The sequence below is a fragment of the Phyllostomus hastatus genome, unplaced genomic scaffold, assembly GCF_019186645.2.
Source record: "Phyllostomus hastatus isolate PE091 unplaced genomic scaffold, TTU_PhHast_1.1 phas_contig_495, whole genome shotgun sequence".
Classification (NCBI taxonomy): domain Eukaryota; kingdom Metazoa; phylum Chordata; class Mammalia; order Chiroptera; family Phyllostomidae; genus Phyllostomus; species Phyllostomus hastatus.
The window spans coordinates 4,192,792-4,207,270 of NW_025333895.1; the positions used below are offsets into that span (position 1 = coordinate 4,192,792).

The 14,479-nt window shown below is 56.2% G+C and overlaps 1 protein-coding gene across 13 annotated transcripts; it reads right to left on the reverse strand.

Annotated features, from left to right (window-relative positions):
- Positions 1–743: 743 nt before the first annotated feature.
- On the reverse strand, positions 744–12,004 carry ST6GALNAC6 (ST6 N-acetylgalactosaminide alpha-2,6-sialyltransferase 6). 13 transcript variants are annotated; one of them, XM_045845932.1, is made up of 8 exons: positions 11,857–11,982; positions 10,672–10,725; positions 9,865–9,926; positions 8,925–9,015; positions 6,631–6,810; positions 5,341–5,747; positions 2,908–3,015; positions 744–2,283 (listed from the first exon to the last, which is right to left on the reverse strand). In XM_045845932.1, the coding sequence occupies exons 2-8, from the start codon at positions 10,723–10,725 to the stop codon at positions 1,320–1,322; spliced, it is 1,866 nt and encodes a 621-aa protein (XP_045701888.1). In that variant the 5' UTR covers positions 11,857–11,982; the 3' UTR covers positions 744–1,319. The 13 variants fall into 13 exon arrangements, with proteins under 13 accessions (XP_045701888.1, XP_045701890.1, XP_045701891.1 ...); XM_045845934.1 differs by having other exon boundaries at positions 10,528–10,725; positions 11,857–11,951; XM_045845935.1 differs by having other exon boundaries at positions 10,528–10,725; positions 11,904–11,950.
- Between the last annotated feature and the right edge of the window lie 2,475 nt (positions 12,005–14,479).

Sequence of the window (14,479 nt, forward strand, 5' to 3'; positions counted from 1 at the left end):
CTATCACTCAACTCCAGCTCAACCCGTCCCTCCCAGGGCTGCAGCCCTGCCTGACTCCTGGCTGCCTGGCCCTGCAGGGAATTTCGGCTCCCTGCCCTCGGCACCCCCAGGCCCGAGAGCCAACCTCTGACCCCACCATGTGTCCTCTCCCCCTGAATCCTGCCCTTGCTTCCTCTCTCCTGTTCCTCCCCCCTCCCCCAACTTCTTTCTAAGACAGAGATGTCATTCTGCGTCCCCAAAGCTCTTGTCCCGGCCTCTGCAGGACCCGTCCTCATCTTCCAGGTCTCAGAAGACTGTCACCTACTCAAAGCCCCTCTCACAGCACCTGTACTATTGTCTTTGCAGCCCTTCCTTCCTTCCTGGGGTGGCCTGACTGGGACAGAACCTGTTCCGGGGCCTCGCCCCTCCCTGGAACCCGAGCTCCTTGACAGCAGTGGGCGGTCCTGAAACTGGGGCCCTGCCCGGGGAAGCGACTTGCCCAAGGTCACAGAGGCAGGAGTAGGCAGGACTGGAAAAGCCAGATGGGCTCGACTTGGGAACTCCACACCTCCCCAACCCCCAGAGCTGCCAGCTCCCCACCCAAGCTGCAAAACGCACGACTCACTGGCCGGCTGGAAAAGCTGGCCACCCTGCTCGTGTGTGGGCTCCTAACCTGGAGGGTGTGGGCGCGGTCCCACAGAGGCCCAGTGCCCTGGACCAGCCGGGGCCCAGCTCGACCCATCGGAAGATGCAGGAGCAGGAGCTGGAGTTGGAGCTTAGGCGCATTTATTCCTGTACAAATCATTACAAAACCAAGTCTGGGGGAGCTGCCAGACCCCACCCCTGCCCCAGTGTGCAATGGCTTGCTGCTGGCCGCCTCCTCTCTACCTGGCCCCTCCCATTCCACAGCCTCCTCCAGGAAGCCCTCTGGTCTTCCCTTCCAGGCTCCAGAGGAGCAGGGGGCAAACCCACCCCCTGAGGCCCAGTCATAAAGTGCCTGATACAGAGTGAGGAGGGACAGAACCCAAGCAACACAGCTCCCGGCCCCCTAGAGCTTTTCCGGGCCCAGCAGGAGGGAGACGCTTGGATGATTTCAGCAGCTGCAGACAAAGGGGCTGCTTGAAACCTCGGTTTGGCTGGGGTGCCCCCTTTCTCAGCCCCAAAGGCTCCTCCAACAGGTGGAAAGCCTCATTGCTGGACAACAGAAAAGGGGGCCTGGCTCTTTAAGAGCCAAGCTAATGGCAGCTGGGCCATTCCTATCAGAGTCCCCCAGACCTGGGGGAGTTTGCGCAAAAATACCCTCATCTCCAGGAGGAGGTAGGGAAAGGAACCCCAGACCCCTAGAAAGGTGAGACCCCCAGCAAGGGGTAGTCGCTGGAGGGGTCTAGTATTATGGAGGGCAGACCCAAGGCAGCCAGTGGGGAAGGTGTAAGGGGCCGAAGACTCCACCTTAGAACCTGACATGGGCAGAAGGGTGCCAGAGAGGGGGATGAGGGATTTGTCCAAGGCCACTCAGGGCAGAGCTGAGACCCAGACACTGCCCCCCAACTTTGGGAACCCCTCGAGCCCACAAATGCCCCGGCCCGGCCTCCAGAGAGCTCCCACCCCCTATGCAACCTCCCTTTCTGGCTCTGGGGAAGTGAGGGGTAACACAGAGTACCCAGGTCCTTGGAACAGGACCCCACTGTCCCGGACAATAGGGAATGATTTGGGAACCATCCTGGGGCTCTGAACCAAGGCCTCATGGGAAAGCACATGTCCTTGGCCTCAAATGACTCAGAAATACCCTGATTGACTACGCTCAGACCCTGACTGGACAAGAAATCCCGACACCCCTGATTAACCACAGAAAAGTCCAAATCCCTGATTGGCCCAGAGATATCCCCAGGCCCTGACTGGCTGGAGGATACACCCTCTTCAAGGCCCTGATTGGCCAGAAAGTACTCTGGCCAGCCTTGATTGGCCAGGAGATGGCTGGCCAGCCTTGATTGACCAGAAGATATTCTGGCCAGCTTTGATTGGCCAGGAGATGGCTGGCCAGCCTTGATTGGCCAGGAGATGGCTGGCCGAGAGCCACTTCTCCTATGTCCCTTGTGTGGGCCCCGCAGGCAGGGCGGCCTAGGTCCACGAGGGATGGGAGAAGGTGATCCCGTACAGCTGGGCCCAGGACGAGAAGACCCTCTTCTCCGTGATGAAGCGGTGGTGGTTGCCCTTGCGGCTGTGTTCGTTCTGGATGTAGGTGACACACTCGTCCGGCCCCTTGGGCTCATAGTAGTGGTAGGGCATGCGCTGCAGGCGGGACCGCTGGCTGGGGCAGAGCAGATAGGGGCTGTGAGCGTGGGGTGGGTGCCGGTGGGGCCCTTGCCCCTTCTAGCCCCTGACCAGCTGCTATAGGACCTGAATGGCAGAAATTCTTATACCTCCCTGGGCCTCAGTTTTCCACCATTAACTATTTTTTTTTTTAAGCAGTAGACCTTTTCCTGTCCCCAAGGCAGAGTAGGGTAGACGTAAGGACTGTGGGCTCTGGAGCCTGGCCCCAACCCTTCACTGTCTGTGGGACCTTTGGCCACTCACAGAACAACTTCCTCAGTTTTCCCCATCTATGAAATGAGGATAATAACATACCTATCCTTTAGGATCACTATGAGGAGTGAACGAGATCATAAATATAGTCATGCTCGAGACATGGTCCCCACTCAGTAAACCACAACTGTGCTTCTTGGGCTTTTCATGCAGTAATAATAATAGTTATTACTAATACACAAACTCTGGACTCTGGCCCCTGAGGCGGCTCTGAGGAGCCTGGACCTCCGCAGGGCAGTCTGAATGCCATCAAACAGAGACCCTTAAAGGCCGCCCAGCCGAGGTTTCCCGGCCCCCAGCTCCATCCCAGGGCCAGTGACTACGCACTCTCCTGGGGGGGCTCACCTGCAGTGGTCGGGGGGGACCATGCCGTAGACGTGCACGTGGTCACACAGCTCCACCGCAATCACCATGGTGAACCAGCCTGTGCTCAGCCACGAATGGGACTTCTCCCTGGGGGCAGAGAGGGCGCTCGATGAGGGGGCATGCCGGCGGGGGCAGGGCAAGCAGGGAGGAAGAGTCTACCCCCACAGTTTCACAGAACTCCCCCACTTTAGCCACCGCTGTCCAGCCCCCTGGGGGAGCACGGGTTTGCTGGCAGAGGGCTTGTCTGGGCAGAGGTGAGGGGTGTGGAGAGAGCTCCTTTGAGAGCGAGAGTAGGAGAAGGGCATGCTGGGAAAAAACTGTCGGGGAAACTGGTCACACCGGAGCAGGCAGGGGGTGGCCACGACCACAGAGCATGCTAGAGGCAGCTGTGCCCAGGCTAGAAGCAAACTCCTACGGGGCGACCTATCAGAGACAGTCGTGCTGGGAGCGGCAGGTTCAGGGCAAGGCATGGGAAGAGAGCTGCGAGCCTGAAGCTGTGCTGTCCACTGGGGTGGCCGCAGGCAGCGCGGGTGGGCACTTGGCATGGGGTTGAGACGTGGCATCAGTGTAGAACACGGTCTGGATTTCTTGGAGAGTGTGAAAAAAGCATGCAGAATCTGTCACTGATGGTTTTTTTTGTATGGATGACATGTCGAACTGAAAATAGTTGGGATATATTTGGTTGAAGGTGGTTCTCTGAAAAGTTTACTAGAAAAGAAACCTCTCACCAGACTGACAGAAGAAGAGAGGAAAGACACAAATATCAAGGGTAAAAGAGAGCCTCTCGTCACAGACCATGTTAACATTAAATGACTAAAAAAGCCACAAAAGACTACGCGCATGGAAACTCCGATGAAATGGGCCAGTTTCTTGAACACTACAAACGACCAAAACTCACCCGAGACCAAACGGACAACCTGAGTATCCTGTGACTACTGAGGAAAGTGAATCCACAGTTTAAAATCTTCTGGAAAACACTCTCCAAGCCCAGATAGTTTCACTGGCAAATTCTAGCAAACATTTAAAGGCAAGAATAACACCAATTCTATACAATCGCTTCCAGAAAACAGAAGAGGAAACACTTCCCAGCTCACTTAGTGAGGCTGGCATCAGCCTGACAGCCAAACCAGGCAGAGACAGCACAAAATAAACTACAGACCACCGTCTCTCACGAACACAGAGACCAAAACCTCAAAGTACTAGCAAATCATATCCATCACTATATAAAAACAACAATACACCACAACGAACTGGAGTTGATTGCAGAAATACGAGGCTAACTCGATAGCCTTGAAAAAATCAATCAAGATAATCCACCATATTAATAGTCTTGAAAAAACCACATATTAATTGAGGTGGAAAAACATTGGATAAAATTCAATATCCAGTACTGATAAAAACTCTTAGTAAACTAAGAAGCAAAGGAAATTTCCTCAACCGGACACGGGGAAGCTACAGAAACCCGTAGCTAACCTCACATGTCATGAGGAGAGACTGAACCCTCCCTCCTGAGGCCCTGACCCAGGCAAGGATGTCGACTCCCGCCCCTTCCAATACACTTCCCCGTTGGACTGGAAGTTCCTAGCCAGTGCGCTAAGGGCAAGAAACAGAAATGAGGCCTAAAGGAATAAAACTGGCCTTCTTTGCATGTCCTTCCATAATCATCTGCACAGAACAAACCTAAAGAATCTACCAAAATCTCCTAGAACCAAAAAGTCAATTTAGCAGGATTACGGGATATAAGGTCACTACACAAAAATCGTATTTCTAAATACTAGTGATAAATAATTGAGAACCAAAAAATGCCATTTACAATAGCTCCAAAACTTTAAATATTTAGGTATAAATCAAACAAATATGTATAGGATCCATATGTGGGACATACTGAGTTAATAAAATACATTAAAAATAATTTCATCTGTTTCTCCTTATTGTTTTCATGTAGCTACTATAAAAACTTAAAATTATGTATCTGGCTTGCATTCTATTTCCCTTGGACAGCATGGGCCTAGCTGTTCCGGAGCAGGGCTGGAAGTGACCCGTACTCAGTGCTGGGAGCCAACAGCGCGCTGAAAGCAAGAGGTGCCAGGAGGGACGCTAGAGGGAGCTCTCCTAGAAAGATGCTGGAAATGACTGGGCAACCTTAGAGCAGAGCATGCTGGGGGCCCTCCTTCTCTCAGAGCAATGCATGCTGGGAGGCAGCCCCCGAGGGAAGATGAGGCCATGCAGTGCATGCTGGAGATGACTCGTGCTAAAAGTTGGACATGAGGAGTACTCCCCCAGGAGACCAAACCAGAGGTCGGCATGTGACCACACCCTCGAAGTAGTGCATGCTGGGAGCAACAGGCCCACTGCGCACAGCATGCTGAAGAGCAGAGGGCTGGCCAGAGGGGGCAGGCGGGAGGCTGGTACCTGTCCTTGCCTGTCTCACCCCGGAAGAGGTCGTCAAATTGGCGCATGCGGCCGGGAGAGACGGCGTAGGCCTCCATGTTGGGGAACACCAGGCCTGCCCTCTGGATGACCCGCACGAGGCTGCCCTGGGGTTTCTGCATCTTGTTCGGGGGCCCCCAGAAGATGAATACGGTTTCGGGGGTCCGGTTGACGAACTCCTGGGGCCTCCGCAGCACACGGAAGACACTGGAATGGGCCACCACGCGGAAGGTGGTCTTGTTGCCCACATCTGCCGAGTAGCCCGTGGTGGGCGCGTCATTCATGCGGATCGTGCACTCGGCCCGTTCAATCTCGGGCCCCAGCTTGGTGCCCAGCAGGTGGCTGGAGCTGGTGATGACCACACACTGGTGGCAGCGGGAAGGCAGCGTCTGGGGGGACAAGGAAAGTGAATGCTGTCACAGTCACTTGTGGCAGGCTTTGTACTCTGTACATCCAGGCCTCCAAGAGGCCAAAATAATCACATCCACTTTGTTTATTTTTAGAGAGAGGGGAAGGGCAGGAGAAAAAGAGGGAGAGAAAATCAACGTGTGGTTGCCTCTCATATTCCCCCAACTGGGGAACCTGGCTCACAACCCAGGCATGTGCCCTGACTGGGAATCGAACCGGCGGCCTTTTGGTTCGTTCAATCCACTGCGCCACACCAGCCAGGGCTAAGTATGCCCATTTTAAAGACAGAGAAACTGAAGCCCATTTGTTCAGCGTTCCACAGATATTTATAGTAAGCAGGCTAGTGGTCAAGTGCTCAGGGCAGAGCAACGGGCAAGAGAGACTGCACTCCCGTCTTCGAGAACTCCCGGTCAGAGAGACACGAACACGTAAAAGATAAAATAACTCGGGCGGTGAGTCAACTGTGCTGGGGAGAAGATGCAATGGGGGCGGGAGCAGGGGCTGTTTTTGTGTTGTCCGGTACCGCGGGGTCCTCCCAAACCCCATGTGGACTCCCCAGCAGAGACAGAAATCACTGACAACCAGATGTCTTTCCAAAGATTTCTGCCTGAGGAGATGGTAGGATCTTAGTGCGAAGGGTGGGACGTCGGACAGAACTGACGCCCACCCTGGGGCAGAGCACTTGTCCAAGGCCACGCAGCAAAAAGGGGGCCGAGGGCAGTGGGAGCCGGGGCCTTGACTCCGGGGCCACCCTTTCCTTTAGGAGGGATGGAGAGCGTGGACAGGAAAAAGCGCGGGAGCAGTGGTGGAGGGCAATGCGGGAGGGATCGGGCACCAGGCAGCTCCCGGAAGTGGCCGCCCTACCTTGTTGCCAAGAATGGGGACATAGCCGTCGGTGAGGCTCCACTTCTTGAGGTTGATGGGCCGGCGACTGAGGCCTCGCAGGGAGCCATAGTGGAAGACCTCGTTGGCACTGTTGGAGCTGTAGAGGATGAGGATGGTGATGAGAGCGAAGAGGATCACGAGCACTGCTGACCGCTGCTCCTGGAGAGGGGAGAGCTGGTGAGGGCCCAGTGACCGTGCGGACTTGGCGCCCCACCTCGTCACCCCCTACCACCCCTGCTCCGGGTCCCAAACCAGTTCAGACACTGCCTCCTCCAGGAAGGCCTCCTCCGTCCCTCTGAGCACCGATCACACCACCGTGAGTTCTGAGGCGGGGACTGGGTCAGCCTTGCTCCCCACCATTATCCCAGCTCTCAGGGTGGCGAGGACTGGAGCACAGAAGGTTCTCACAGGCAGGTCTGCTGGGTTGGATTGGATCGTATGTGGGCGCCAGAAGGGTCCCCCTGCAGCTGGAAGGATGCTTGGGAGCCCCGAGGGCATGGATCTGCTCAGGAGTCGGGCTGCACGGGCAGGAACGTGATGCCCAGATTGCCCACTGGGGTGTGTGCACAGGGTCTGCAAGGCTAGCTGAGACCTGGGGGCCTGCCTCCTGGTGCTGAGCCCGCTGCGCTGGTTATCCACATATTGTTTCTCAGCTCCGAGTTCACCCCCTCTTTTTTTTTTTAAAGATTTTATTTTGCCTTGGCTGGTGTAGCTCAGTGGATTGAGCATGGACTGCGAACCAAAGTGTCACAGGTTCGATTCCCAGCCAGGGTATATGCCTGGGTTGCAGGCCATAACCCCCAGCAACCGCACATTGATGTTTCTCTCTCTCTCTCTATCCCCCTCCCTTCCCTCTCTAAAAATAAATGAATAAAATCTTAAAAAAAAAAAGAAAATGAAACCTCATTTTAAGAAAAAAAGATTCCATTTATTTTTAGAGAGGGGAAGGGAGAAAGAGAGGGAGAGAAACATCGATGTACAAGAGATACATCGGTTGCCTCTTGCACACCCCCAACCAGGGACTTGGCCCGTGACCCAGGCTTGTGCCCTGACTGGGAACCAAACCAGCGATCTTTCAGTTTGCAGGCTGGCCCTCAATCCACTGAGCCATACCAGCCAGGGTCCAAGTTCACCCTTTTTGCCAGCTCTGCAGAAATGGATCTGGACCCTTTACTTGTTTTTCCTTACCAGCTAAACTGCATATTAAGCTTTGTCAGTAGAGAGCGCAGAAGACACTGCAGACGGCAAGGCCCTCGCCTCCTGACTCTGGTGGGCTTTTGCGTCCGGCTCTGGGGCACGCGCCCCCACAGGGCACATGGCTTCTTCAGCACGTGCTCAACTCCAGCGCCCAGTGGCCAGCAGCCCGCTGCACTCAGCACATTCCCCCAGCGCCCACCCCCGGGTGGTTCTGGAGCACAGTGCCTCAGGCTCCTGCTGCGACCGCAGCTTCTCCGGAGCTGGGCTCAACCAGCTGCCCTCAGCTTCCCTCCCCGGAGCAGTTCTGCACGGAAGGTGGGTGCCTCTGGGGAGTTATCTCCCGAAACAGCCTTCCCTGTAGCCTGGAGGGTGGACTTACAGCTGCTTGCGCCAGTACAGCACCACCCTGAGTTCTCTGCCCCCCAGTGGACCAAAGCCGTGCCCTCTCCAGCAAGGCCTGGATCTCCGACCTGGGGCTGGTGGCTGCTCCTTACACCCGAGACTCCCTCATTCCTTAGAGTTCCAGTCCCTCAGTACTCCAAAGCCCGACTAAACTTTCCCTGTTCAAATTATTGTGCAGTTTCTCTCTGCCAGTGGGACCCAGACTGATACACCCACATCACCCAGCGCCCAGCCCTCAGGCTCTGCCGAGGCTGTGCTGCCGTGGATTCTAGGAGGCGGGGGTGCAAGACCAGGTACGTAGCCGGTGCTCAGGAAAGCATGAATGAGTGGATGATGGGGAATCCCGACATCCTCAGAGTGGTGCTCACAGCATTCTGTCATCTCGGACCGACTCTGCCCCCTCCTCCAGACTCCCACTCACCTCCGCCTCCCCACCCCACCCTCCCCGCACAGCACTTTGCCATCTTGGACCCAGGCCCAGAGAGGCAGGAGCCCGCCCAAAGCCACACGGATCAGTGGTACAGTAGGGCTCCGGCCAGGGCCTCCCAGGCACCAGCCGTTTCTCGGCAAGGAAGGAAGACTTGGGGCTTGGGCCAGAGGCTGGTCTGTAGAAGCTGGCCTCACTGAAGGAAGCGAAAGGCTGAGCTGGGGACCAGAAATGAAGGAGGACTTACTTTGTTGCTACTCATCTCTCTCTGGCGTCTGCTGAGGGGCAGGGGCCAGCGTCCTGCAGGTGGCCCAGGGGGCCGGGGTGTGGGCTCACACCTGCAAGTCACAGAAAGGGTTATGGCCTGCGTGCCCTCCCCTAGGTCCAGCTTGTCGAAGACTCCACCCTCCCCACCCCTGCCAGCTCTCCTCCCACCCACGACTTCAAGGCTCAGGGCTGTATAATTTGCAGATGGAGATACGGAGGCGGAGAAAGGGCAGAACACCAAGGTCCCGGGGCCATGTGGTGGCAGAACCCTTATTCCTTTCCTGCCCCTCACTCTCTTCTCCTCAGTGCTCTCAGCAGGGGCTGCCCCACACCCTGGCTCTTCTAGGCAGCTGGTTCTCATGCTGGGTAGCCTGCCCCCCACCCAGCAGGAACCCCATTCTCACCGCTACTCGAACCCCTGCTTTAGGTTCCTGTGGCCTTGGAAGAAAGCAACATTCCTTGTAGGTCCCCAAACTTCTCTGCACTGCACCCTTGCAGGTCTTGCACAAAATGTCTGAAAAACCCTGCCTTCCTGCACCCTGCTCACGCCACCCACTCATCCCTCCAACCTGCGGCGGGCCAGGAACTTCCCCCAAGTGTCAGCTCCCCACAAGGCTGAGCGCTCCCCCGAGCCCTCACCGCATCCTCTGCGGTGCCTCCTGGAGATGGGTACAGGAGGATGGCTGAATGACTTCAGGGATTTCCGAGTAAGATCTGAGGGGTTAAGGGCACACAGTCTCATCTCTCAACTGGCTATAATCACAGCCCTACCCTCAGAGGGTGCGAGGGATCTTCAGGGGACAATGCAGCCTGATGTGCCTCGGACAGCCCTTCCTTCCAAGCCCAGATCTGCCCCTAGCTCCCCAACCGGCACCCACCCTCCCAGGACCCAGCTCTTGTCCAGATCTCAGTTTCCCCACCTGTCAAATGGAAACAAGCACTCGTGTCCAGACGCCTCCAGCAGATTCAAGCCCGGAGGGCACTAAGGTTGGGAGAGCGCAAAGGGAGAAGCTGGGGCTCGGGGCTGCCCAGCTGTCTTCCCTTCCAGCGGCCTCCCAGCTCCCGCTACCATCTCCGCCCCCTGACCTAGCTGCTGTTTACTCCTACACTGCCACCGGAATAGCCGGAGAACCTCAGGCCAAAGAAGCCTTCCCCCATAGGCGGCTCCTGACTGGTTAGGTCCTGACTCCGCCCACTATCCAGGCCCGGTTCCCTCGCCTTCCGAGCCCCGCCCCCCTGCCTCCCAGCCAGGTTTCAGATTTCGCCCTGGCCCGCCCTCACAGCCAGTCCGGGAGGCCCTGGGGCTCTCACCGGGTACAGATCCGAAAACCGAGGCTCATCACAAGGGAGGAGTAGCCTGTCTTTGGAGGCAAAGCCCCATCAGAGCAAATAACAAGAGTCCAGAATTCCAGGGTCGCCCCCATCAGTCCTGACGCCTCTGGCACTCCAGGCCCTTGCCGGTCCAGCTGGGCCAGCAGCCGCTCAGAGCTGAGCCTCGTCGTCACTACTCTTGCCTCCAGATGGCCCTCGCTCCGGACACCCAAGCGCACGCCAGTTCCCAGGCCCACCTCCGACTTTCCCACCTGTGCCTGAGCGGTGCCCTCAGCCAGGACCAGGGTCCCCCTGGTCGGTCCCCCTTGTCAGTCCCGTCACAGTCCTGCTCTTGAGAAGGCCATGGTCAGTGCAGCATCTCAGGTTCAAGTGCGAATCCTGGTTCCACCACTTACTGGCTGAGGGGCCTTGGGCAAGCCGTGGACCTCTCTCAGCCTCAGTGTCCTCATCTGTGAAATGGGAGTAATGACAGTAGGTCACTTCAGGGGAGGGTGGAAGGATTCAAGCCCGTCTGGCAAGGAAGGCACAGGGTTTGCAAGTGCTAGGTCAGTGCCAGCAGCTGTGAGTCTTGCTGTTATTCCTTGTTCAAGGCCTGCCTCACGGAGTTTGCCAGCGAAACATTCCCCCCTCCTCTGACCCGTAGCCCAGCAACGTCACTCCCATCAGAAATGTGTGCCAACTAAGCATCACCCACTCACTCCATCTTCCTGGCAACACTGCATGGTAGGGGCTCTCACTCCCCATTTCACAGACGAGGCGACTGAGGTTCAGAGAGGCAAAGTGCCTTGCGGGGCTGTCCAGAGCCTGCTGGGAAGACTTGTTTGCAGGGAGCAGCCCAGGGCTGAGGTTAATGGGGTCTCCCTCAAGGAAACCCCAGGGCTGGAATGGGCCAGAGGCCTCACGTGTGTGCCCATCCCCTGGCCTGGCACACGAGGCAGGCCTGTTGGGGAGTGACTCGCTCAGGCTGGGGAGACCGCAGCCCAGAGCACTGGGCGGGGGTGTGGAGTCATGCCCACAGCGGGCCCTGCAGTTGGGCTGAGAGCGCGAGGTAAGGGGAGGGCAGCGCACCTTGCCCTCAGTTCAGGGGGGGGCTCTGCTTCTCCCAGCCCGGGGAGTCCTCCTGCAGGGTCGGGACGCCCCCACGAGCGGCGCGGAAGGAAGCCTTCAGGGAGAAGGGGGAGGGGGTACCTAATTCCCAAATGGGGGTCGTCGAGCCAGCGGGTCCGCTTGGGGAGGGGGCGAGTCGCCCTCTGCATCCCCACTGCGCTGACCCCACGAACTCCCGCACTCCGGAGGTCCCGGAGTCCTCGCCCCAGCTGAGAAAAAATAGGAGGTAGAGAGCGGCCGGGTCCCCGGGCTCCGATGGTGTAGACAGAGACAGAAGGCCCCCGCGAACCCCGCGACAGCCCTCGGGCACCGAGGACCGGGATCTCCGGTCCCGGTTGCCTAAAGAGTGGGTCTATGGCAGCCCCTGGGGCACCCACATCATCACTCCCCATCCCCGAAAGCTCCCAACCTCCCCCCGGGGCTCAGGCAGTGCCCCAACCCCCGCTGCCCGCCCCCGCGCGGCGCCTGCTCACCTCCCCTGGGGAGCGCCCGGCCCCCCGTGGCCCCTGAGCCCCCTCACATGGTGCCGGGAGCTGAGAGCCGGGTCCGCGCTGCTCCGGCCGCCCAGGCCCCGCCGCAGCCCTGGCCCGCCGGGTCCTAGCGCCGCAGCTCCCAGCTCCCTCCTCCCTCTCAGGCCTGGGAGGAGGGCGGAGCCTGGGGGCGGGGGACCCCACAGCTGGCTGGCTCCGCCCCCCGGCGATGCCCGGAAGGGGTTGGGGTAAGGGCAAGTGACCCTGGGCTAGGGCCACTTGAGGGGCTCGCTTACTCCCCTGGGCCCTGTAGTGGCGATGAAAATAACAGCCTTCCAGAGCCCTTCGGTGTGGATCATGCCCGTTTCTATCTCGCTTTTTCTCACCACGACCAGAATGGGGAAACTGAGCCCCAGAGCACACAGCGCTTGGAATCACTTGAGTTTTTCCCTGGTTACCTCCACCCGGGCCCTCCAGAGCCCTGCACCCAGGGTCACGCAGTCACCCTGAATAAACTCAGGGTCCCCCTCGGACCCTGAAGTCCAGCTCTGCCTTCTCTAGCTGTGTGGTCTTGGCACATTCCTTTACCTTTCCCCAGCCCGCCTATGGAATTAAAAATGTTATTGACTTCTTACGATTTTCGGGGTATTCATCATATCATTTTATGGGACGGTGAAAAATAACCAGAAGCCGCGATAGGGGCCCGGTGAAATAAACAAAGGTCCAGCCCCGCTAAGTACACGGGGGGATGCGGCTCGGTGTGCACTGTCGGAAGAGTCCGCCGGGATATTTACAGGGTGTTGAAGTGAAAAGAGCAAGGTGAAGAATGGCATCTCTACAATCCCTTTGGAAAACAAAGATAGGAAAACGTGCGTTCCCTTCATGCATACGGACCCTGGAGAAGTTTTTGAACATGTACACAACGAAATTCAAAGCAACCTCGCTTGACAAAATACTTCACTGGAAACAGCCCATGTACCGACAGGAGAATGGAATTTCCTTACACGATGGTATGTTCACAGCGTGGAATATTAAATAGCAGGGGAAAAATGAGCTAGAATTACAAGGATGAATCTTAGAGATATAAGGAGTGGAAAAGGCAAGTCTCAGGAGACAAATGAACAACATGATACATTGTTTGTGCATATTGCAGGCAGTAGGCCACCTCTCATAGCCAGGGACAAAAGATAGCTTTCGTCTATCAGAGTGATTAAAGTTTTAAAAGCAAAAGTCAAGAATACAGTTGTCTCCGTAGGGGAGGTAGGGAGGTAACACAGGGGTGTGGATTTCTAGTAGGGTCTGATCACTTGTGCGTACCACGGTATTTAAAAAGAAAAAAAAAAGGAAAGGTGAATGAACATAAGAAAATGCCTTTTGCCTGCCATGGTGATTAAAGTGTTAACAGTGGCTATTTCTGGAATGGTGAGACTACGGACTGCTTTTTTTCTCTTTTGGCTTAACTGTATTTTCCAAAAATTTTAAGATAATGGTTACACAATGTTTTTGCATTAATTTTTTTTTTTCCCTTGCTGGCGTGGTTCAGTGGATTGAGTGCCAGCCTGCAAACCAAAGCATCTCCAGTTGGGTTCCCTGTCAGGGCACGGGCCTGGGTTGCAGGCCAGGTCCCCAGTAGGGGGCGTACGAGAGAAACCACACAGTTTCTCTTCATCTCTTTCTCCTTCCCTTCCCCTCTTGCTAAAAATATATAAATAAATAAAATCTTTAAAAAGAGATTTTATTTATATTTTTTAAGGTTGTATTTATTTATTTTTAGAGAGGGAGGAAGGGAGGGAGAAAGAGAGGGAGAGAAGCATCAATGTGCAAGAGATACATTAATCAGCTGCCTATTGCACGCCCCCAACTGGGGAACCTGGCTCACAACCCAGGTATCTTCCCTGACTGGGAATCGAACCAGCGACCTTTCGGTTCACAGGCTGGCATTCCGTCTACTGAGCCACACCAGCCAGGACTAAAAACTTATTTTTAACTTATCACAAAGAAACTGCATATATGATTCCTTTAAAAAATATATAACTATCAATGCATTTATGCTTGTCAGTGCACACAGGGGGTGTCTAGAAGAATCTATGTAGCCTACTGGCAGTAGTTTCCCCTGCAGAATGGACGCCAGGTGGAACGGGTGGGTGCTACCTTGACTTTTTGCTTCATAAACTTCCAGGCTGTTTGCACTGGACTAATTTAACAAATTAACACCACTTTGTTTTTAATTAAAACAAAAGAGGGCGGAACAAGGTCCAGCTTCCAGGCTGTAGAGAAAAGGCCCACCAGGTAGCCGGGGGCAGTGGGGAGGGCCAAGGGTGGACTCGAGGCTTCCTGTCCCTCTGGTATCCACTTCCATCTGCTTCCTGCGCCCCAGCCCCATGCCCACCCCTGGCCCTCCCTGGCCGCCTGCCGGCACACTCAGCCACAGAGCAGGGGCCACCAAGCAGGAAGCCTGATGAACCAGGCTGCTGGGGCTCACAAAAGGGGAGCCCTTTGCCAGAGGTCACCCTGCAGGCTGGAAACTGCACGAGGGTGGGCCATCCTGTCCCCAGCCCTTCTTCTGGACCCAGGCCAATGCCCTCTGGAAATAAGGGCGCAGCAGCCCGGCTCCTGAACCAAATCC